The sequence below is a fragment of the Natator depressus genome, chromosome 8 (assembly GCF_965152275.1).
Source record: "Natator depressus isolate rNatDep1 chromosome 8, rNatDep2.hap1, whole genome shotgun sequence".
In the NCBI taxonomy this organism is placed as follows: domain Eukaryota; kingdom Metazoa; phylum Chordata; order Testudines; family Cheloniidae; genus Natator; species Natator depressus.
The window spans coordinates 103,128,062-103,152,571 of record NC_134241.1 but is presented as its reverse complement, the minus strand read 5'-3'; the positions used below and the strand labels follow the sequence as shown (position 1 = coordinate 103,152,571).

At 54.0% G+C, this 24,510-nt stretch overlaps 1 protein-coding gene across 1 annotated transcript in view; it reads left to right on the top strand.

Annotated features, from left to right (window-relative positions):
• The window catches only part of LOC141992986 (uncharacterized), a 31,540-nt gene extending 7,645 nt beyond the window's left edge, over positions 1-23,895 (top strand). The window contains exons 2-5 of the mRNA XM_074962327.1: positions 12,697-13,140; positions 14,757-15,086; positions 15,311-15,477; positions 21,306-23,895. Of these exons, the coding sequence (XP_074818428.1) occupies positions 12,697-13,140; positions 14,757-15,086; positions 15,311-15,477; positions 21,306-21,350 (986 nt within the window). The 3' untranslated portion in view covers positions 21,351-23,895. The remainder of the gene's footprint in view (positions 1-12,696; positions 13,141-14,756; positions 15,087-15,310; positions 15,478-21,305) is intronic.
• The last annotated feature ends 615 nt before the right edge of the window (positions 23,896-24,510 follow it).

Sequence of the window (24,510 nt, the reverse complement as noted above, 5' to 3'; positions counted from 1 at the left end):
GCCGCTCTAGCTAAACGCTCCGGGGGGGGGGGGGGGGGACAGAAAATAACCCTGCGGGCTGTGTGTTTGAGACCTCTGCCTGAGACCAAGCTGAGCAGGGCTACATGGCACTTCTAAATATGGCTGGGGCAGCAGCCCATGTGCCTATCCAAGGACTTCCTACATTGCTAACACTTGTAGGAACGCTTGTACCTCTCCGGTCCCATTCCTGCAGTATAGCTAGAACTCTGGCAAAGTCGGCCTGCTGACAGGTTTCAGAGTAGCCACCGTGTTAGTCTGTATCCGCAAAAAGAAAAGGAGGACTTGTGGCACCTTAGAGACCAACCAATTTATTTGAGCGTAAGCTTTCATGAGCTACAGCTCAAATAAATTGGTTAGTCTCTAAGGTGCCACAAGTCCTCCTTTTCTTTTTACAGAACTGTATCATGTCTGTGGGGGTGGAGGGGCAGAAGGAGAGGCCCCGAGATAGGACAGATGAGCTGTAGCTCACGAAAGCTTATGCTCAAATAAATTGGTTAGTCTCTAAGGTGCCACAGGTCCTCCTTTTCTTTTTGCCGGCTGATAGATATTTAAAGTACTGGAGACCTGCATGCACGCCCATTTACAGACCTCTTTCTTTTGTTAAAATACCAAGGGACTTGGGAGGATCCCTCTGGAAATGTTCCGGCTGCTGCGGGCGATTTGTTATAACTCATCCGTTCATTCTCTGCTGAGAGAGCGAGGATTTGGCCTGCGTTAGCTTCTTTCAATAGTGTCTTTCTTTGCAGCCTTTGGAAATCCACTTCCTTCAGCAGCACTGGGCTTGATTTTAAAAATAAATCTGTAGAGTATTTTGGTCCATGAAGGCAGCTTGTTCCCCCCGCCACCTTGGGCTGTGTTGGGGTTGCTTTGTTTGTTTTGCTCCCAGGATAGAAGTCTCCAGGAGCAGTCTGGGCCGTAGGGGCAGCAGCAATGCATAAAGCTTGGATTGTCACAGCTCCAGCTCCCTCCCATGGGGTCTCATTGATGCCCTGAGGCGAGAGATACGTAGAAGAGTCCTGTGCACAGTACTTAAGGTGGAACGGGCAGCGCTAGCTCACCTTGCCAGCTCTGCAAGGGAGGTGGAAGGCCTGTGATCTACAACAACCTGAGTTTACAGCCCAGCCTAGACAGAAAAGCTTATCTGGGAGGGCGGGAATGTGGCCCCCTCCCCGCCGCCTTGCCCAGGAAGGGAAGAGAGAGAGTCCCGCTCTAAAAACTCCACTTGGGGAGGGTCACTGTTACAGGGTGAGGCTGCACTTTAGATCCTGTTAGTCCCCCTTGAGGGCACCCCTTTGCTGCCTTCCTCTCTCTCTGGGTGGAAACCACATGGTCCTACCACTCCTAGGCTAGCTCTGTGGGCTCCAACCCCCTGTTCACCAACTGTCAAACTGACAGGCCCAAGGGAGTTTGCACCTGCAAGCCTTTTTTCCTCCAGGAGCCTGTGACAGCAGCCGATTTAAGGGACTCAAACAGCGTCTTCAGAACAAAGCCTTGTTCATTCATTCACCCAGCGTGCATGGCAGTCAGAGCAAGGCCGGTCCACCTCTTTCCCCTTAGGTAAGCCTTAGTCGTTCATTGCACACTGTAGAAAGTCCCATTCAGCCGTTCCTTGTCTCCCTAGGCTGCAGTTAGTGCCTTTGCCAGCATCGCCTGCGGAGCAGCTGCTGACCGCCCGCTGAGCCCTCCCTTCTTCCCTAGGCCAGCATCTCCAAGGTTTGCGTGACCCCTCTGAGCCTAGCTTCAGGTCTGGGAAGAATAAACCTTGCTAGTCAGGCAGGGGACATTTCCCAATTAATATCTGTCCCATTGTTTCCTCTGTGACCCTTGGTATTCTCTGGCCTGTGTCACATCTTTGTCATTGATTCGCTTCCTCCTAACTGCCTCCTTTAATTTAGCTCCCTGCCGTCAAACAGGATAACCTCCAACAGGCAAACTGAGGCACTTCAGAGCTAATGCACAAAGCTCCCTCGTTCTCCACAGGGAGCAATAACCTAGTACGTGCACGGGCAGGAGGAACGTTTCTGCAAGAGAGTCTCTCCAGAGACGAGGATAGTAGAGGGGGCCGGTGATGGTGGGAGATGCGAGTGGCTCTGCTGTAACCCCTCTGCCGTCCCTGAATCAATCCATCACGATTTGTTATGAAGGGTGACCAGTGTTTCCTTTAACAGTGAAATTTGTTAGTGCTGTGAAGGCTAGTGCTGTTTTAAAACTAGTCAGCCCCCCTCCCCCGGCGTATGTCTTAGTGAGGCAAGTGACCAGAATTGTCTGGGTAGCGAGCAGTGCTCAAAGATGGAGGAAAAAGGAGCTCGGAGTAAGATTGGGGAGCAGGGACCCCACCCTGTGACACTGCAGGGTGAGCTGAGATGGGCTCCAAGGGAACAGGAGAATTTAAGGGGGGCACCGTGCTAGGTTGCAACAGACTTACTGTGTGATGTTGGGTGAGCCCCTTTACCTCCGGTGCCTCCGTTTGCCCATCTGTAAAAGGGGGCTGTGGGCACTGTAAAGCACGTGAAGATCTGCTGATGAGAAGTGCATTAGTGCCGAGGAGCAGACTGTTTCCCCTGCCTCCCCGGCTCAGGAAACCCTTGGCCACCATTGTGGGAAACACCAGCAAGGCTGCCAATTGCGGGGATCGTTTTTGTGATGTGGACACTTAGCCCCTTATGAAACCACCAGCTCATTTCACACTGGTCCCCAAGCAGCCATCAGACGGTAGTGACCTCTGGTCCTTACCACCCAGGGCTGGATTTGGAGCAGCAGTCAAGAAGTGACTGATGCTGTAGTCCGTCCCCTAGCCCTCTGGATCATCCCATTCCCCTGGTGGGGTTTGGTTTTGTAGTGGGGAGGTGGGTGAGACTTGTACTTGTTGTGGTGCTGGATGCAGAGTTATAGCCGGCTGGCCTCCCTGCTGATGCATAGGGGCCCCATTGTGGCGGTTAGTTTTCTGGTAACACTCCGAATGCTTTCTTGCTGGTGGCTCTGACTCCTGTATTTTAAGAATCAAGTCCAGGTCTCAGCTGACGCCAAGTCTTCTGTCTACTTTTAGATTGATTAAGCTTGCAAGTTGCAACAAAGAACCAACTTTAAAATCCCAGCTGGGTGGGCACCTGGAGTGCAATCTCAGCAGTCCCTTGTGGGGAAGAGAGCCCATTCGTTATGGCTTGGCCCACGGACAGTACCCAGGTGTGAACTAAACAGTCGTGCAAGGCTTGGCAAGAGGAGATTCCCAGAACCCGTCTCCTGTGAGGAGCAGGGCGTCATGCTCTCACGGGATCTTTCGCTGACTGGCAGCAAGGACGTCACTTGAATGAGAGCAGCGCTGAGCCAGGCCTTCCCATCCTTCGTCTCAGCATTTGGTGCGGGGCCTCCACCTGCTAAGCCATTGCATCCTCCTCTGAAGCGATACTTGTTGACCCTCACACCTGTGCTTAGCATCGCAAACAGCTTCTGAGCTTTGCTCTTCCCATGACACCGCCTCTGAGTGTTTCCCTACCTGATCAGACCGCTGGTGTCTCTAGGCTGGTCCCTGGCGCTTGTCTTTTTTTGTTGGCACCCCACTGGAAGGGCTCAGTGCAAGATACCTCCTCCAGACAGGGCTGAAATGCATGTGAGAGGGGAAATGGCTGTCCACTGGCACTCTGCTTCCTGTAGGTGCCGGCTAGGAAGTCAGACTCCTGCTGGCAAGCATGCTGATGTAGGTGCTGGAACTAGGAGTGCTGGGGGTGTGGTAGCATCCCCAGGCTTGAAATGGTTTCCATCATAGACAGGGTTTACAGTTTGGTTCAATGGCTCTCAGCACCCCCACGATACCAATTGTTCCAGGGCCCCTGCGTGCTGTGAGCTTTCCTGGGAGGGTGCGTTAGCACCCGGGGGACCGGTGCTGTTGGTTTTACAAGGCACTACCCTGTCATTGTCACAGGAGACAGTTCCTGGATCTCGACTCAGCAGCTATTGAGACTGTCACATATGTGAACTGTCTCCCTCCCAGGCCTGTTATGCTTGCTCCTTCCGGGCTTGTCATCAAGCCCAGGCACTGTGTCTGGTTCATTAGGACTATGAGTAACTCATTAGCCTGGTCTTCATCTCATTAAATGTTTGCTTGGATAATTGTAGTGCCCATGAATGGAAGGGGCTGGTGGCCTGGCTCTAGGGGTGTGCAGGTTTTTTCCTGATATGCAGCTCTCCGTGTGCCTCCGTCCCTGACCACCCTGCTATTCCAGTGCCGGGGCTCTGAGCAGAGGCGGCCACTTTTACCCTGTGCCTTTGGTTTGAGGGGTGGATTCAGTGGAAACGAGACCGGTTCCACTGAACTCCTCACTGAGCAGGTCACGCAGCCCGAGGTGGTGCATTTCCCCGCTGTGCCAGCTAGTGCCTTCCTGGCTGCAGGCTGCACACGCAGGAAGCCTTGTCTGGGCAAGTGTGGTCAGGTTCAGAAAGTGTCTTCAGGGCTGGAGTATAGGATGCCAGCTAGAGTCGTTTGAACGCTGACTTCCCCTGGTGTGGGGGAGGGCGGGTTGGGGAGAGTGGCTGTGCATTCACTAGTTATACTGAGCTGTATGTTTACCATGGGCTGCAGGAAGTGCAGGGTTACTGACGCAACCTTTAACTAAAGCAGGATTCTCTGACAGAAGAGCCTTAATCCTAGGGCTGCGGCATGGACTCCTTGATCACCTTCTGAGGGAGAAGGCTGTGAAACCCTGCACCCGCTGGACACAGCCCCCAGCTGCCAACGTCTGCTATCTGCCTGCCAGGGACTGGTCAAGCATTCTCTGCCAACATCTCTGCACCCTCATCCCCAGTCCAGTACTCCCACCTGCAAACCCTCGCCAGGAGCCCCTGCCATTGTCTATACCGGCCCCCACTTCCACAGCTCCTCCCCCAGACCGGGGCAGAGCTCCAGATGGAAGGAGAAGCAGAGCTCTGGGGCCGGGGAGGAAGAAGAGGCACAGAGACTTCCTCACACGCCTAGGCTCCTTAATGCCAGCTGCTGATGCTCACAAACTCCTCCAGCACAGCTGCTGCCCGAGGTTTAACGTACTTATCTTGATGCTGAGTGATGGGGTTTCCGCAGAGCCAGCTGCTGTATTCTCACCTGTGCTACAGTGCAGGGGCTGGGTCTGTTCTGCTTCCTGGGCTCATGGGCAGGGGGCTAGCAGTGGCCTGTTCTGATAGATTCCTAGGTTGGGCAGGGGAGCGAGGACCCTGAGAAAGCACTGGATAGTCCTTTAATGACCACTGATCATTGGTCTGGGTAACCAGGAGCATATCAAGCGTGGAGGGTGGGGTGGGGGGGCGAGTTGCAATTGCTAGAAGTCTCGGAGGGAACTCCGTGCATGTGCTGCCCTCCCCCTGCCGAAACCCTCCAGAGCTAAACACCTGGGTACTGCAGATAAAAGAGAGGGCACATGCAGCCTTCGCTGTAAGGCTGCCAATTCAAATCCAGCCCGGGCCAGCAGTGCCTGAAAGCTTTCCCAAAGGTCCCCCAAATCAGGAGCTGTTGGGGCAGGCCCATGCCTGGTGGGCAGGCGTCCCTTCTAACAACCCATCTCAGTTGGTACCAGTTGGCTCCCTTGGCAGAATCAGAAGAAGTGCCACAGAGTGAATGGGTCAAGGAGATTGACTGCCTCGCGCATCCCTGTGCGTGGTCTTCCCAGAGCAGGGCTGAGGTACGCTGGGAGGGGGAGCATAGAGGCAGCTTGCCCTGCCATTGCACGTGCTGTATCTGCTCGGTGGATAAAGAGGGGACAAGCCTGCACCTGTCCCCAGCAGTGATTCCAGTGGGAAGAACTTAGAGAACAAAAGAGTCTCAGAACAAGAGAAAGATGCTCTCAGACCGCTCTATACCGAAGGTCCCATAAACCCATCAGATGAGTCAGTCACCTGCCCCTCGTGTAACAGATACGCATCGGAGTCCCTCCGACCCTTGCTGTGCGTTTGATCCACTGGGGTTGCACCGGGCTGCTGGTGCTTTATTAACTGGAGCTGGAAATATCTGCATGAGGGTCTGTTGGGATTTACTCCCGGTCCCTGATGTTTGGAGGAAGATCCAAGTCTGTTGTCCCTCACTTAGGGAGCTGGGAGGGCACAGGCCTTGCTCGGGGGTTGAAGGGTCCCATGGAGCTGCTAAGTGCTTGTCAGCAGAATGCTGGGTGTCCTGAGAGTCTCTGACAGCGATTGGGTTTAAATCTAGACCAGGTCTCTGCAGGCTGGAGCCAGCTGTGCCTCCCAGGCCGCTCAATATCAAAGGGCTCACGGGGGGACCCTGCTTCCTCGGTCTTCTCAGCTGGGGAAGGGAACCCTGAGTCCAGGCCCAGCTGCTGCTGGCCACGCGCTAGTTTACTTCAGAGAGTGGCTCTTCCAGCTTTGGATCTGGCTGATGAATTGCTCCCGAAAGGGAGCAGGGGGGCTCCTGACTGGGATTCCAAGAGCCGTGGCCTTGTTTCAGAGACGAGGCCCACGGAACTGGGGGCGGGTTCTGGTTCCTCACACAGATGGGAGTCCATCTGTCCCTGTGTGACGGCGACCCTCCCTGTCTTTGGAATGGCCTTGCAGACCTTGGGAGATGGGGGTGAAGCACGCTTTACATTGGACTCTCCAGGGAGGCACAGGCACAAAGCAGAAGCCTTCAGGACAAGGCCCAGCAGCAGCTCTGCTTGTGCCCCTGGTGCAGACTTCTCCAGCCTCACCCAGGAGGCAGTTTAGATCTGGAGCTGGTTACAGATTCTTATGTATTCAGAAACCCCTCAATCACTGAGCCTGGCACGCTGCACAGCTGTGAAGTCTGAGCTAAGCCTTTGCACCTCATGTTCAACTGGTTTCCTGCTTTCTTCTGCTGTACTGTGGGTGTTAGCCTCAGAGCTGGTGTCAGCTCAGGTTAATGCTGGAGATCTAGTATTGTAGCAGCATTGCACCACAGAGCCGTCTGCAATACCTAGATGGCTCTTGGCCTTAGCAGCTAGCCCTCTCCTCTCACCGTGGAGTGGGGTGCATTTCCCACCAGTGTCTGAAACAGGGTGCATTTTTTTTCTCAGATGGTTACAACCCTCCTCCTCTAGGGCTCCTCTTGGTCTGGAAACTCTATCCCCTCTGGTTCCCCAGCCGGAGGTCATTGCAAGGAGCTGCATCTTTGCTTGTGTTGATACGCTCTTTGCCTTTCCTGAAGTGCCGGTTTCCTCGAAGGGAGAGGCTGAACCCAGTAGTGGGAGAAGGGCTCTACAATACATTTAGTATTCAACAGAAAATAGTTGACTGGTCATCATTAGGTTTCAGAGTTAATGTCCAGTGAGATGAGTGGGGCAGCTGTTATGCCGCTGAGCTGTTGCTCCAAACTGATCAGAGGCAGTTTTAAGAAGTGATCACGTTACAGACAGAAATGCCGTAGCGTTGCGTGTCGTAGGTGGGTGCAGTCCCAGAGCACTGCCTCAGGGTCTGGAATGGCCCTGCAGGCACCCTGCCTCAGTTTCCCCTTGAATTCTGAGAATAACCCACTTACACGCACCTACATCCAGAGTACAATATTCCCCCCGCCTTGGGACTATTTGATTCAGATTAACCAGCTTCTCGCTCCCTTTTAGGGTATGTCTACACTGCAGTGTAAGCCCAGAGTTTGAACTCAGGCTCAAGCCTAACCCCCCTTCTGTCTACACACAAATCACTGTAACCCAGGGCTCAGACACAGGGTCCCAGGACCCCATGAGTGTGGAGGGTCTGAGTCAGAGTCAAGCTGGGACTCAGGGCTCAAGCCCTGTTGCTTTGCAGTGTAGGAGCAGCCCCACTGGACTCGTGTTCTTGGAGTCCACCAAGAGTATCCCACAGGCTGTTTCTCCTTTGGCCTCTGGACAGTCGAGTTTTCACTTACTGCACCACGAACAAAGGGCTAGAGCAGCCACATCTTGGAAGGGTGCGAGGAAGTCTGGGACATGGGAAGTGGGACTCGGCCCAATAATGCAGTGTAGATGCTACAGCCCTGGGTTAACAAACTCTGGATCTGCTGCTTGAAGTTATTGCTAGCCCTGGGCTTATGCTGCAGTGTAGACAGACCCATAGATTCAGGGTTTCACAGCCCTCCTCCTTGGGTCTGTGCAGTTCCGGTCCTGGCCCTTCTTGTCCTGTAGACTCTCCCCTCAGGGCCTGGCTGAATTCTTCCTCTTGGTCTCAGGAGCTTCTTCCTTGGCTTAGCTTGGAGACTCCTTTTTTGAGTCACCCACTCAATCAACTAGTCAGTCTCTTGATGCTCTCCAGGTGGGTTTAATAACCCCACCCCTGTTTGTGTTGGCTGGGAGAGAGGGGAGCCTTGCCCTGCCCTCTCTCCAAAGCTCCTGGTGTCAGGCCCTTATGGGAACAGTTGTCTGGGATTGCCCTGTACCTTCCTTCTCCCAGATGCCAAGTGCCCCCAGGACCATCTTCCTCTCTTCCTAAACTACCTCCTCTGGCCTTAATGGCCACCGCGTCCCATTAAAGGGTAAAGGCCGTGCTTTGCTCAGCCAGCTAGGAGCTGGCTGTAACTGTGCACTGGTTAGGAGCAGGATTGAGTTTTTTGCCGTGGGTGGTGCAAAGCCTCTCCTGTCGCTCAGGGCCCAGGGGTCTGCTTCTTGGAGCAGACAGCTCGGAGTTCTGCCCTGGCTGCGCATTGACGTTCCGAGTAGCCTCGGTGTGCACCCCCGGGACAGCTGAACGGATCAGCGGCTCAGGCTACACACAGCTTTTTTTAATACCTCCAAGTGCCCCCTTACGTGCTGCTTCCCTGTACCATGCCCTCTAAACCACAGCTCCGAGGGCAGGTTCCCACTAACACCACGGAGCCCCTCAAAGACGGTTGCACCTTTAAGCTCCCTGCGGGCCATACACCTCAGTGATCTTGCTAGGGCAGCAAGAAGAGACAAAGCCCAGCCCGTCTCATCCAGACCCAGCCCGCAAGTTCCATATTCCCCAGGGAGGCCTGCAGGCAGAGCTCCTGAAGGGAGGTGAGAACCCCTCCAGCTGTTGTGTGTGTGTGTGTGGGGGGGTATTGCTGAGAGCCGTCTGCTCCTTCAGCACAGCCAGGTGGCTCTCTCCAGGGATGCAGACTCTGTAAGTTCTGTGTCCTGGGTACAGCACAACCCCCAGCAGTGACAGGAGGGCCCTGCCCGCCGTGGACGTGGGCAGGGGCTACACAGGGACAGATGAAGAGGTTTCTTGTACCCAAGAAATCTGTTGCACCATGAGACAGCAGAGACCCGCTCCCCCAAGCAATATAAATCTCTAAGAGCTCCCACAGCCCAGCAGCAGCTAAAGGCTGTTAGCGTAGACAAGCCCCTACCTGCACCCCCAACACCTGCTGACTCCCAGGAGCTCGGTCAGCCAAGCCAACACCCTCAGCCCCCGGTGCCAACTTCCCTACAGCTGGCTGAAAAGAAGGGAGAGGAGCTGGTATTTCAAGGGCCCCCAGCTCCGCTCCTTTCCCGGCATGCTTTGCCGTGGAAAGCACGAGAGTCAGGCTGTCCCTTTCCCTACTCCGAGAGAGGCTCAGCGAGCCTCAAGTGGCTTAGGCCTTCCTCCAAGATGTAGAGCAGCAGCAGGGCTGCTCCGCACTGTGCCCTGACTCCCTCCCCCTGTCCGGTCTGAGAGCAAAACTGTTTCCTGGCCTCCCCCTCTCCCTGAAACCAGAGCACCCAAATCTAGCACTGGGGAACTCAGCCCCAGGGCCCGGGAGCGCAGCACGCAGCTTCGCTCCTTCCCGTGGGAGGCAGGGCTAGTCCAGCCAGCAGTGGCAACGAGGGCTGGACAGTTGCGCAGCCAGCACCTGAGAGGCGGGAGGTCGTGGGTTAACTCCGCACCCTGCTTTGGTCCAGGCTGGTTCTCTGAAGCTTGGGCTCTAGGGGCACTTAGCTCTTCTGGCCTCCACCTGGGAGACTGCCCTGTCCTTGGAAAGGAAAAGCCGATCCTGCTCCCTCGGCTCCCCCTTCTCCTGCTAGCCGGCTGGGTGAGCGTCTACACGCATCCCTGAGCAGCTTCCAAACGGGGAACAGGCCTTGTGAGCCCGCTGCAGAGCTGGCCCCCTAGCCCCTCTCCTCTCTCACCCCCTCCCCCTGCCTCCATACAAGTACTACCTGTTTACAGTGCCGTCTCAGAGCCGGTGTGGGTGTGGGTGTGGGTGGGTGATGGGAAGAGCTATTTATTCCCAGGCTAGATGGTTGAGAGCTGCCTAGCATGGCTTCAGGAGCTTCTGGCCTCTTACTCGGTGCTTATGAGTAGGGCGGGGTAGTGGTAGGCACACACCAGCGTGATTCTTGTCAGGGGGCCCCTGGGCTGTCTTAGATCGTCCCACAGCGTGAGCTTAGCGGGTCCATCTGCCAGTCTCTAAGCCCCTACTTACTCTGGTGTATTTTTCACCCCTGTTATTACTAGATCTTCATCCTCTGCCGTGTATTTCCCTTCAGATATTTATAGGGCTTTCACAATCCCATAAATACCATTTCCTTTAGCCTGTATAAATTTAGCTCCATCAGCCTCTCCCTTCTAAGGCCTCAGCTTGGTGCCTTTTGTTGGACACACACACACACACTCTCCCTCTCTCTCTCATGCCTTTTTAACATGCAATCTCTCCTTGCTGCGTCACCAGAACCACTGGCCTCTGTCAAGAGATCCCAACACGATGCTGGCAGCGTTTCTCGGGAGCCAGATTTGTAAGAGAGACATGCTGCGGGGGGGGGGGGGGGGGGCCTAAGCTCTTGAAACCAGCCAAAGCTGGACTGATGCAAACTGCAGTGAGCTTTATCCACACTAGGGGTTTGTACTGGTGCCAGGCCGCTGATGGCTGGAATGAGGGCAAGACCTATGTGAGTATAACTTACACCGTCTGGCCACTCACTATGTACGGTGCACCACTTGGGCTCCCCTCTATGGCCGCAATACTGCAAATATGTACGTGCAGTTAGCATCAGTGGTATTGTTAGGGTGACCAGATAGAAAGTGTGAAAAATCAGGATGGGGTTGGGGGGTAATAAGTGCCTATATAAGAAAAAGCCCCATATATTGGGACTGTCCCTATAAAATCGGGACATCTGGTCACCCTAGGTATTATACATGTGCTTAAAGTTAAGAGCATGAATAAGTATTTGCAGTATTTTCAGAGTCACTGCTGTCCAGGATATTGTCCCCCGTTCTGTAGGTATGGGGTGCATTCCTTGTTCCTAGCTGTGCAACTTTGCATTTGGCTGTATTAAAACACATTTTGTTTTCACAGAATAGCTTCCTGAGTCATCCAGATTGCTCTGTATGACTGCCCTGTCCTTCTCAGCATTTGCCATTCGCCAGTCTTTGTGCTATCTTCATATTTTATCAACAGTGATTTTATATCTACTTCCAAATCATTTATGAAAATATTGAATAGCATCAGGCCTAGCACCCATCCCTGCAGAACCCTGAAACACCCCCATTCAGTGATAGTTCCCCAGTGTTTTAAGATCCGTCAGTCAGTTCTCAGACCATTTAACGTGTTTTGATAATGTATAGTGCTAATATTTTAATAAGAGTGACATGATGCTGAATTAAATGCAGTACAAAACATATTTATTACATCTACACGGTTGTCTTTATCAACCAACTGTATTAGCTTGTCAAAACAAATCTGATTTCATTTTGATAAGACCTGTTTTCTATAAAACCATGTTGAATGGCATCAATTATATTCCCATTAGTTATTTATTGAATCCTGCATCAACTTTTCCATTATTTTGCCCAGGATAGATGACAGGCTAACCAACATATAGTAAACCGGTTCATCCCATTAGCCCTTTTTAAATACAGTATTGGCCCAACATTAGCATTCTTCAAGTATTGGAATTTCCCTGCTATTCCAAGATTTATTAAAATTTAACATTAGTGAGCCAGAAACCTCAGTCAACTCTTTTGGAATTCTTGGATGCAAGGTATCTGGGCCTGCTGATTTTAAAATGTCTATTACTCGTAGATGCTAACATCCTCCCCAGTTACCAAAGGCCTGGAAAGTAGTTAATCATCCTCATATGATCCTCATATTACCATCTTCATCTAGTAGTAATGAACCTCTATCATTGTTAAGATTCCTTTTGTTTGTAATATATTTAGACACCTTTTTAATTTTTCACCCCCGTGTCCTTAGCTTCCCTTATCAATATTTTACCCTTCATAACCTCTGATTTGTAATGATTGCTATCTACTTCCCCTTTTTGTCCTTTTGTTATGTTTTTTTTTTTTAATTTATTTGTACCTTCACCTTCACTTCCCTATTGAACCAGGGTGGGCTTTTTTTTTGTGGTCATCCTCTTTGTTGACACTGGAATTGTGGCTTTTTGGCCTTCAGACACACTCTTCTTACTGAACTCCAGTTTTGAGGTGAGTGTGGAGAAGTTTCAGAGTCACGTCCATCCTGCACAGTGCAATGGGAGCGGGAGGTTTGACAGTGGAGCTGATGCGGCTCCATCTGCTCAGGCATCCTGCCTTCAGTAGAGACCAGTGCCTGCTGCTCCAGAGGCAGGCTTGCTGCCCGGACCCCTTCTCTGGTCCCTGGTGTTTGTGCGATGCTGTATGCAGCATAGGCCAGCTGGGGATTGGTTCCTGCCCTCCCGCCCTAGCCCGCCTACACCCTTGGTCCCCTCTCGTGTGGCATGGACATCGCCCCGTTCAGCATTTCTCTCTCATTCTTTCCTGCACTAGGAGACGGGCAGGAGACCCTGACTGACCAGGCAGTGTCCCCAGCTCAGCCCAGCACCGAGCCAGGCTCATTTCCACTCTGTGAGGCTGATGGCTTCAGCCCAGAGGCGACTGCCCCTCCTGTGACTAGCACCGATAAGGACGGGGCTGCCACCCCACACCCCAATTTTAGCAGCCCCCGCGCTGTCGAGCTGGATGAGTCCATCCCATCCGATCCCAACGCAACCACCACCAAGGGCACCAGGCTGCAGACTTCTGCCCCAGCCGTCTCAGCGGATGCTACAACAGGGCTTCGGAATAAGAACCTGCCGGTGCTCCCCACTCCGGCTCTGGCTGCCAGCACCACAAACCAGCCTGGCCAAAACGGAACCGAGCCCTCCAGCCCCACGGGGCCCACTGGCGCCGCGACCGTGGCTCCAACGCCTCCGCCACCAAAGGACGCGCTGGGTGAGGCTTCTCGCTACTCCGCTGCTCACCCGTGTGTAGGGGGCACCTTCTCCCACAGCACACCCAGCCTGGGGACTTAGGGCCTGGCCCCCTGCGGTGCTGAGTGCCTTTCTACTCTCACTGACTTCGCCTGGAGTCGGGGGCACTCAGCACCTCACAGGATTGGGCCCGTGGTAAGTGAAAGGGGGATCCTGGTGCTAGGGCAAGCGGGAAAGGTTTGCAGCAGCTGCTGGTTCCTCTCTCACATGCAGACAGGGAAGCTGCTCCCTGGCTTTTACCACATCAGCCAGCTGTCCTGCGAGGGGGAGCGTTGCTGCTAAAGGCCCTTACATCTTTCCTCAAAAGTACAAATTAACCCTTTCCTTCCGAGGTACATGCACACTCACCCAGGGGCCGAACGCTGCTCTCCTTTAACCCCGCGTCAATCCAGAGCAGGTCTCGTGACCGCGGTGATGTCACACTGGTATAAGTGAGAGCAGGACCTGGCCCTGCTGGCTTTAAAGCAGTATTACCCAGCTGGTAGCTGAGGCTGGCAGCTTGCCCGAGCAACCCCTAACTTCCGTAGCATGGGATAGATAGAAGCTACCCTCCATCATCAACCCGAACCTGTGAGAAAAATCCCAGCATGCAGTGCGGCTAGGTGGCTCTGAGCAATGGTGGGATCCTTAATGGCGGCAGGGCACAGCTGCCAGCGTAATCTCTCTTCTCTGGCCTGACGATGTTTCCAGAGAGGCTACTGCTGTTGCTTCTTGGCCTCGCGTTAAAGGGGAGGGTGGCCAAGGGCGCCCTGGTCTGCCACGCTGCCCTAAAATCCCATTGCCTGGCATGGGGACTCTCACTGACCTGGTTTTCTGGGCTTTGCTGCTGATTAGAGAGGGGCTCTCAGCTCAGAGACCTTCCCCTCGACACACCCTGGGCTCTGACGGGGCTCTCTGGTTCTGACAGGCTGTGAAATACTTACTGATTTGTCAATTAATCTGTATGGCATTTGTCACTGTGAGCGGCGGGCAGGTGCCCCAGAGGGCAGTGCCCCAGCTGTCCTGGCTCGTAGAGTTTATTCCTGTCGCCCTTTTCAGGGCTATAGCTATCAGGCATGTCTGCAGGCTAGTGGGGATCCCTGCTCTTCCTTCTGGGGCGTTGTCATGGGGATTCCTCTGCTAGGAGATGAGCACCATTGGGTGGCCATGTGGAGGTGATGGGATGTAGCCACGGGGAGGACAAGACAGGGTTAATGGCCTTTTCAGGTATCTCTGAACCTGCTGAAGAAGTAAATTTTCAGGGGTGCTAAAGAATCTTCTCTGATGGGGGAATCGGGCCGCGAGCCTGGAAAGGCTTGAGATGCCCTCCCAAGCCTTGCCCACGTTCCAGGGCTCCAGTTAGTGGCCTTCTGAACAGCTCGACACAGAACAGCAGGGGGCTCAGGGCCTCTCCGCTGCCTCCCTGAGGATCCCAGGGAGAACCTGGAGCAGAGAGCGCTCTGGGCTCATGCCAGGAGCTGGGCATCTCCCCTAGGTGCCAGCAGGGATGCCTACCGCCCTTTCCAGGCCATGCAGGGTGGGGATGGGCAGACGCAGGATTTTGCCTTGTAGATAACTGCCTCTTTTTCTTATGTGCAGCAACAACGGGCAGCTCCCCACTGGAGCCTTCTGCGTTCAGCACCTTGGGGCCCACGACAGGGAACCCTGAACCCACCGCAGAGAGCCCTGAACCCACGCCACAAACAGCCCAGGAGAACGCCACAGCGGAGAGCACCGCAGGGCCCACTACTGCTCCTGCTGCCATGACAACAGGGAGCCCACCTGCAACTACCACCCCCAGCACCACCACGGTGACCCCCAGAGCTTCCTCCACCACCAGGGCAGCCACACCAGCTGTAATGCAGCCGTCAGCCGATCCTGTGCATGAGAAGGCTTCTGTGCTGGATGTGGGAGACGACGATGATCAAGGTAAACGCTCTCAAGGCTCCCACGTGCGCCGATCTCTGCTCTCCCTAACTGGCTATCGAGAGCGCAGCAAGTGCAGGGGCATGGGAGAGGCGTCTGAGCTGGGGGGGGGGAGCCCCGTGTGGTGCGGTAGGGCAGAGCCCAGGGAGAGACGGGGATTGGCTGCTCCAGCCCTGGGGGCCGCCCCAGGACCTGACCCTCTCGGTACCGTCTCCTCCTCCCTGCAGACCTGCCCAGCTCCGCAGTTGCCGGCGCGATGGGGGCCGACCCGCTGGTGATAGGTGTCATCTCCCTGTTCGTCGTCACGGTGGGGATCCTGGCCCTGGTGGGCTTCCTGAGATACCGGCAGCGCTACAGCCGGATGGAGTTCCGGCGCCTGCAGGACCTGCCCATGGTGAGCAACCGGCCGTGCCCAGGGCCTTTGTGCCTGGAGCTGCTGGCTGGCTCCCAGCTGCGTGACCAGGCCACAGTGCAGCTCCCTTCTAGCCCTTGCTAGACAAGCCGCACAGAGGGAATTCGGCTCGTTCCTCTTGCAAAGGAAGAGGCACCTGTGGCTGGGAGGGGAGTGCGGGGTGGGGTCTGGAGAGCCTCCTCCAAGGTTCATTGCCAGGATGATGTCAGGTGACATGGGATTTAGCGACAGGATCCACCTTGCCAGCCCTGTTCCAGAAGACAGACAGACCGAGTGAAGGCAGCCCGACATCGTGTGCCATGGTTCCCTCAGGGGTCCAAGTAGATTCAGTATTCTTCCTCACTCCTGCCCTGATGTGTTATGCAATGTTCCCGGACGGCTGTTAAACAGCTGCTATGTTCCCCCCCCCAGAGGAGGCTGCATTTCCATGGTGGGTGAAGCGAACACTCGATGTAGCCTTTGAGATACAAAGTTCTTCTTCGAGTAGATGCAGCCGTGTATTCCACTTAGGTGTGTGTGCCCCCAGCACACTGGAGCCAGAGAAATTCTCCTAGGAGTGCCCATAGGGGTCAGGCGCACACTTCATGGCCAAAGCCGCTCCCCTGGCTACATGAGGCAGCTCTGCCCTGACCCCCCCTCAGTTCCTTCTTATCCCCCCTCGGCTGGAGTCAGAGCTTAACAGTCTGAACCTCTCAATAAGTTATGCTTTTCCCTTAGATAGATCTATAGATAGATGTATTTGTTTCTTTTCCTCGATGATGCCCTCACCAGGGTTTAAACGTTGTCCTTTGAGGGAGGCGGGGGGAGTGATCCTCACACACGGTGCTTGCTCTGTCTTGGCGAGGCCCCCATTAAAGAGCGTTGTGCGATCTGCACATCGTTCAAGGGACAGGCTCAAGGGGCTCGGGACCTTTGCCTGACGCAGCACCTGCTTCGGTCCCGAGGCGCATGCCGGGCTGGGAGTGCCCGCGGACTCCAAGGGCTGCTGCTTCACATTCCGGAGCAGTTGCCTCCACGAAGAAGCAGAGGAGCCCTTCCCTGTCGCCTGTGCCAAGGAAAAGGTTGCATACCACCAATCCGGACTGCTCCAGATCTCGGGGTGACTCTTCTGCCTCCCCCAAGAAAAGCATGGACTGGCACGGAGTAGGTACCGGCCTGTGGGATGGCGCGAGTACTTCTAACCCTTCTGAGTAGGGAACTTAGAAACCCTGTACCGTTGACTCCGGTTCTGGCCCCTGGGTGTCGATTGAGTCCGGCACCAGTGAGGGAGATGCCAGTACCGACTGTTTCCAGGTCAGCGGCATTCCAGGCAGCTACAGACCGCCTTTGCTTTTCGGTCCTGACCTCCCCTTTGGGATTGACACTGCTTCCAGCACCAGCATGTTCAGTGCCGACAGTACCGCTTCCATGGGCAGTGCCGCTTCCTGCCTCGTTCTGGGCAATGGACGAGTCGGTTACTCGCTTCTTCTGGTCTCGCTCTACCCTTATCCCCGGGATCCCGAGGCTCCCCAAGCTCCGAGTTGGCGCTGTCATCCTCCCGCGCTCCATCACCGGACCGGCACTGGGGACCGCTGACAGACCATTATGGGTACCAAGATTGGCGTTCTTCTCCGGCCCGGTGTCTACTGGCTACCAATGCCTTATCCATGCCAGTGGCCTCCATGGAATCCTTGGGACGCTCCTCCTTTGCGGAGGTCCCACTCTGTCTTGCTTGAAGGCGAAATCACTGGCCAGGCCTGCAGTGGTGACTGTCGATCCGCTGCAGGCCCAGGCACTGGTGTAGCCTCCGTAGTTGTCCCATCCAGGTCCAGCAGCCCTTTAAACAGGATCCAGCTTTGGTTCAGTTGAGGGCTTGTCTCCGTCTCCAGACAATGCTGTGCTGCCTGGCTCATCCTTGCCTTCGATACCGGAGGATTTTAAGGTGTGCCAAGACCTTTTGTGGCATGTAGCTGCTTCCTGCAGTATCCAAGTGGAGTTCATGCAAGAGAACACTCACAAATTGGTGGACATCCTGCAGCCATCTGCCCCTGGGAGACTCATCCTCCCTATCAGCGATACGCTCCTTGAGCTAAGCATGCTGGCTTCGGTATGCCTGTGGCGAAGCAGAATTTGGGCATTGCCGCAATGTCCAGTAATCCATAGAGGATTTGGCCTTTGACGGCCAAACACCATTCTTGGACAAAACTGACAAGATGCTGCACTCCCTCAGAGACTCCAGGATTCCCCTGCGGTCTTTGGGGGCCACTCATGCAGAGACATGCCACACCAGCAGCAGACTTTCACTCCTCCAAGGCACTGGGGCTACCCCAGAAAGGGGCATAGTTCCCACAGGAGGAAGCAGTCAGGCTCAGGGTTCGGCCAGTCCACATGCCGTCTCTGGAACCCTTTGGTCCAGAGCACTCTTCCAGTGGTTGCTCCTCCCTCCTCGTCTACCCCCTTTGGGGACAGGCTGGCCCACTTTCACAATGCTTGGGGCTCGATTGCTACCAATAGCTAGGTCCTAAGCACCGTCATGTCGGGTTATGCTATCCAGTTCCTTCCCACCCCTCTTCAGGGACCGTCTCATAAGATCCATTTTCTGCTGGCTTTAGGAGCAGTGGAGGAGGTTCTGCTGGAACACCAGGGTCATGGCTTCTACTCCCAGTATTTGCTGATACCAAATCCATGAGAGGAGTAAGACCCATCCTCAACCTTCACAGCCTCTACAAATATCTGGTACACGAGGTTCTGAATGGTCCCTATTGACTACTCTCCCTGTATGGTCTCAGAATGACTGGTTTGCTGCTCTTGACCTTCAAGACACCTACTTAAATGTGGCAATTTTGCCAAGCCACATTAAGTTCCATTGGTTTATTGTGATGAAACACCACTTTCAGTGCACAGTGCTTCCATTCAGCCTCTGTTCTGTCCCCCCGGTTGTCACCAAATGCATGGTGGTTGTTACAGCATCTCTCAGGAAGAAGGGAATTCACATCTTCCTGTATCTGGACAGCTGGTTATGGAGGGGAAGTTCTTGTTCACGTTGGCATCACAGTGCGCTTCCTCCATCAGCTGGGTCTCATTCTAAACACTGGAAAGTCAACCTTGGCTCCCACTCAGAAATTCAAGGCCACTGGGGTCCTGTTAAATTCCACGATGTCGAGAATGTTTCTTCCAACCGACCATTTTCAGGCAATTTGCCATCTTTGCCTTAGTCTGCAGACTCAGCCTCCCGCAATAGTTCAAACATGTCTGAGGCTGTAGGGCCACCTGTCTGCTTGCACACAGGTGATCCAGTTTGCAAGGTTACTGTCCTGCTCTTCGCCTTCTAGATAGATTGATTCGTCTTCCTCCACTGGTCCTGGACTCCTTGCAGTCGTGGATGTGTCCAGAGAACATTTGCCAAGGCGTTTCCTTTGTCTGGCTCTTGCCAACTAGGTCAATTGTTACTGACACGTCCCTGATGAGTTGGGTTGGTGCACCTGGGAGCGCTGAAAGTACAGGGACTGTGGTTGGAGCGAGAGACCTCGCTCCATATCAGTGTGCTGGAGTTTCGGGCCATCTACAGTGCATGCTATGCCTATCAAGAGAGATTCCCAAAGTTCCCACAACGATCTATTATGCGAACAAACAAGGGGGAGCAAACTCCAGGTTGTTTTGCCTAGAGGTGACCAGCTGTGGCAGTTCTGTGCTAAGGAGAATGATCTAATAGCCGTTCAGAATCATCTCATGGACTGTCTCAGCGGGTATTTTTCCCTGAATCACAAGTGGTCCTCGAAGACAAGTGTTCTCTGGGTCATCTTCACAGCTTGGGGCATCCCGACAATCAACCTGATCACTACAAGGGACAACAGGAAATGTCATCTATTGTGCTCTCGAGCGGGGCCTTGGGGGACAGGTTCCCTGTCTGACGCTTTCCATCTAGTTGGCAGCTGCCTGTCCTGTATGCCTTTCCCACGATCCTGATCATCCCTGAGGTCATCCTCAAGGCCAATCAGGCCAAGCTTATTCTCATTGCCGTGGCCTGGCCAAGACTGCTGGTTCTCCGACCTTCCTGCATTGTCTATTCAGCCTCCCATACTGCTTCCTCCCCATCCCAACTTACTTAGAACCAAGGCCACGCCTTGCATCCAGTGCTCAGCTCCCTGGATCTCCCAGTATAGGAGGAAAGAGCAGCATTCGGCAGCTGTCCAAGTCCTCCTTAACAGTAGGAGACCCTCCACCAGGGTGGCCTATTCAGTTAAATGGAAGCGATTTTTGGTGTGGTCATTAGCCCGCAGAATCCAACCATCACTGGTCTCTATTGGGAACATTTTGAAGCACCTGCTGCATCTTCAGTCACTCCAGCTTGTGTTTAGTTAATTGAAAGCACATCTGGCAGCAGGATCAGCATTTCATCCCCCTATTCAGGGAAGATCTATCTTCTTCCGTGCCATGGTAGCAAGATTCTTTAAAATTGCTCCTTCATCTACATCCCCCGGTCTGAGAGCCGGTTCCTCTGTGGGACTTTAACTCAGTCGTAGCGGCCTTAATGGGACCTCCATCTGAGCCCCTAGCATCTTGTCCCACCTTTGGGTCAGAAAACTGCATTCCTGGTAGCAAGGACCTCCACAAGGAGAGCATGAGCGTTGCAGGCTCTCCTTATACACAAGTCTCCAAAGACAACGTGACGTTACGACCACATCCAAAATTTCTGTCTAAAGAGGCTTCTCAGTTTCATTGGAACCAGGCAGTACCTGTGTTCCTTCCTAAGCTGCATTCATCTCCAGAGCAGCAATGTCTCCACACTGTAGATGTCAGGTGATGTCTAGTCTTCTGTCTGGACTGGACTAAACCGTTTCGTGCTTCTTCTGCCTGTTTGTGTTATATGCAGATCACATGAAGGGTCAAGTGATCTCTTCACAGATGATCTCCAAATGGATAACACTCTGCATCAAGACAGCCTATGAAATAGCCATTGAGGGGGCAGAGCTGAGGCTATCAGTAGGTGTGAGCTCACTCTACTCGGGTGCAAGCAATGCCCATAGCCTTCCTCAGTGACATTTCCATATTGGACGTTGGCAGGGCTGCTACGTGGTCGTCGATACGTATGTTCACAAACCATTACGCTGTAATTGCATCTTCCAGGGTGGATGCAGGCTTTGGTAGACTCTGAGCCCTACCTCCTGGGGATGTGGGGGGAGGTACTGCTTGTGAGTCTCCTAAGTGGAATACACATCCGTATCCACTCGAAGACGACAAAACGGTTACTTACTGTCACTGTGGTTCTTTGAGATGTGATGCAGGCGTGTATTCCACAACCCACCCTCCATCCCCTCTGCACTGGACTCTCGGGTCCTGGCATTCAGTGCGAAAGAACTGAGGGAGAGTAGCCAGGGGAGGGGCTATGGCCACAAGGCGTGAGTGTCGCCCCCTCGGGTACTGCTAGGCAAATTTCTCCAGCTCTGGTGCGCTGGGCATGCACACACCTAAGTGGAACACGTGGCTGCATCTCATCTCGAAGAACCACAGTTACAGTAAGTAACTGTTTCACACCAGTCGTCCAGCCTAGTGACGCCACAGAGGAACAGCAATATGTTCACCATCCTAGGACCTCGCGGCTTGGGCTGGGAGCGATGTGGTGTTTGCCTTGTGTCCTTCCGCAGAGACCACCCCTCTGTTTGATGAATCCTGCTGGTGGGGGACCTCCCTGGCTGGACTGGTGGTGGCCTTGAGGGGGTGGGATGAGGGAAAGGGAGTCTGGTCCCAGAACAACCCCAGATCTAGACCAGTCCCCCCTTCATGCCATGACGTGACAGATACTAATGTGTGTCTTTCTCCTTCGCTCGTAGGACGACATGATGGAGGATACGCCCCTCTCCCTCTACAGCTACTAGGCAGCAAGAAGAGGACCCTCCATCCAGGTGTGGGGGAGCGCTGGAGTTCCCTGAGCAGTAGGCCCCTGGGGATCTGGTCCAGGAAGATCCCCTGAGGATGGAGGGAAGGTGGCTCTGATTTTGCACTTGACTGAAACACTCATTGCAGATGGGTGGGTTGGTTTGTTTTAAAAACTTTTGTAAAAGTTTGGTTTTAGGGTTTAATCTGAGAGCTGGAGCCAGTTAGAGCCCAGCACTGGCCCTTCCCTCTGTTCTCCGTACGCCGAGTGTCCTGACCCTCCTCAAAATGCTGAGGAGATGAGAGAGGGGCTTTTCACCTTGCATTTTACCCTGGCGGCTGAGCTGATGTTTAGCCGACAATCTCTGGAGAGGACTCGCTTGGAAGTCTCAGAAGCTACTGCTCTCAAAGTGCGTCTTGTGTCAGGAGATGCGGTGTCGGTCCTCACAAGGCAAGCAAAGGAGAATGTTACTTCCCACTGGGAGACGAGGGTGGGGAGCAGACTGGCTCCCTCTTGCTTTGTGGTTTTTTTGCACATGTTGTTCCTATTTCAGCTTCAGCAGTGGGATCCACTCCTGAATTCCCAGAGAATCTAGCAGGACTGCGGTAAACTGCACTCCCCTCCTTGCCGCCCAGAAAAACAGCCCCGTGGCTGCAAGAGGAGAACGTGCTGCTAGGGGCGGGGTAGGCTGGAGGCTTTTCATCACGCTGCAGAGGGAGGGAACAAACGTAACTGGGGCTTGTGTAGCCTTGTCTTGGGTGGGACTCTCCTGTCTGTCTCAAAAGAAAACAAAATCCCTTGTTCTCTCCCTCGAGGCAGCTGCACAAGCCTAACCCATTCCCCGCAGGCAGGCTGGCCCACGGTCGCCTCAGCGTGGGAAGGGAACATGCAGGCCCTTCTCCTGCGTATCGGAGAGTCACTTGTTGCACTTAATACCTGCTCTGAGCTCTGGCGGCCGGAGGCTGCCCTGCCCAGCCTGCACCGTGACTTCCCTCCCCACTAGCGCGAGCTGGGAGCTCCTTAGTTCACCATCGAAATAGCCTTGCCCCTTGGCAAGGGCCTTGCTGAGGCTGCTTGGTGGCTCTCAAGGGCACTTTATGCTCCATGCCCCCGAACCAGCCTTTGCCATTGTTTTGTGCCTTGTCCCCCCTCCTCAGAACTCTCATTCATATAAACGAAGGCCGGTGTGTTGGGTTTGGAGGTCAAGAAATGCTGCTTCCCTGCTTCTCAAGTCCCTTGAACAATCCCAGCAGCTGCTAGCTCTGCCCCTGCGTCTCCTGGGCGCCTTTGCAGCTGCATAATAAGCAAACAAACAGGAGCGGGTCTGGAGACAGCCAGCTGCCTTTGGGCACCCTAGGGACAGACGTTAGTGTGTGGGGTAGGATGCGTCTCTTCCGTGGGTGCAGCTGAAGAGAGGCTGTGTGGTTGTTTTTTTTTCTGTTCTGTGTTACCACCTGTCCCCATTCTCCAACACACACACACACTCACTCACTCACTCACTGGGGTTTCTGGGTCTTCTCTCTTCCCATACAGTGGCTCCTGCTTATTTCTACTTTCTATCTTGTTACGCCTTCTGAAGGCTCCTCTGGGGTCCCGCTCAGCTGGACCTGGGGGCAGCGGTTGGAGAGGTCTCGCTGTTGAGAGTGATGCTGGGATAGATGGTATAAAACAAAAGCCTTGTTTTTCTCAGGTCTCAGCCTGTTGTCTTGGTTCGAAGGCAGCCAGCGCTTGTGCTCCCTCAGGCCAGCAAAGTCTGGGGGAGTTGTGGGCAGCCTGCGTCTCTTCCGGTGAGGCTCCTGCCCCATGAAGTTGTACCATTTTCACAGCCATGCTAGTGCCCACATTAGCTTTCGGGAGGGCCTAGTCTCCCACCAGCAGGACATATAGAAGTCCTAGCGTTGGCTTTAATGGAGATTATTTGGGCCATGCAGCCGGAGAACTGCTAGTCTGGAACCAGGGCAGACGAGCTGCAGAAGGTGACTTCCCCACTCCCTGCATTGCTCTGTGGCTTTGGGAGTAGCTGATGAAGAGATCATGCAGTAGTTAGGGTTTTCCTGTTGGCTGTAAACTTGGGTCTGTTACCTGTGATGAGAGACACCCAAAAGGAAATGCAGGAGGGAATGTATTTGATTTTTTTCCCCCCCTCTCGTTGTGTGAAAATTAGAGGGCAGTTTCCACAGGCGTCAGACTGCCAAGTCGGAACACTTCTGCGCACAGAAATTTCACGGGCGCTGCAGCCTTGTTTCCCTGGTGGGGGGGGCAGGGTGCGGCCAATGTTTAGCACCAACAGAGGCACGGACAGCGCTGATGGAAATAGCGGGACTTCCTCCTGGCTGGAACTGGCGCATGGGTGTCAATGGAGCTGTTGCTGTCGGAACGAGCCGCTCTGCACACAGCTTGAAGGGAGAGGACTGGCTGCCCCAGGCACGCCTGCATCTCTGCCCCCCAGTGGCGGGGGAACAGAACTTGCCAAACACCAAAGTGCAACTTTCTTTGTAAAATATGTTAATAGAGGGTTTTTCTGCAATAAAGTTACAAATGCTGAAGGCCTCATGTATGGTGATTGCACGTAGCTCCAGCAGCTGCTCTGAGTCGATCATCTGCTGCACAGCAAACCCTGGGATGGTTAAATGACATCTCGTCAGGGCAAGAAGAATTGCAGACGGCAACATAACCAATGATAGCTAAGGAAAGTCTCTGACTGCTCTGGTCCCGGGGCGGGGGAGGGAGAGGGCAGTTAGGGAGACTGTAATAAGCACAAAAGGCAGCTAAAAGTGAGTGGAAGTGGGCACCTAACAGCCCCTTGTGCCTTTGAAACTTATCCCTTCGGTATTTTAAAGCAAGGAGGGGTAAAGAGCAGACAGGCATCCAACATTCTAACAGGTTTCAGAGTAGCAGCCATGTTAGTCTGTATTCGCAAAAAGAAAAGGAGTACGTGTGGCACTTTAGAGACTAACAAATTTATTTGAGCATAAGCTTTCGTGAGCTACAGCTCACTTCATTGGATGCATGTAACGAGAGTGATCACTTAAGGTGAGCTATTACCAGCAGGAGAGCGGGGGTGGGGGTGGGGAACCTTTTGTAGTGATAATCAAGGTGAGCCATTTCCAGCAGTTGACAAGAACGTCTGAGGAACAGTGGGGGGTGGAGGGGGGGGAATA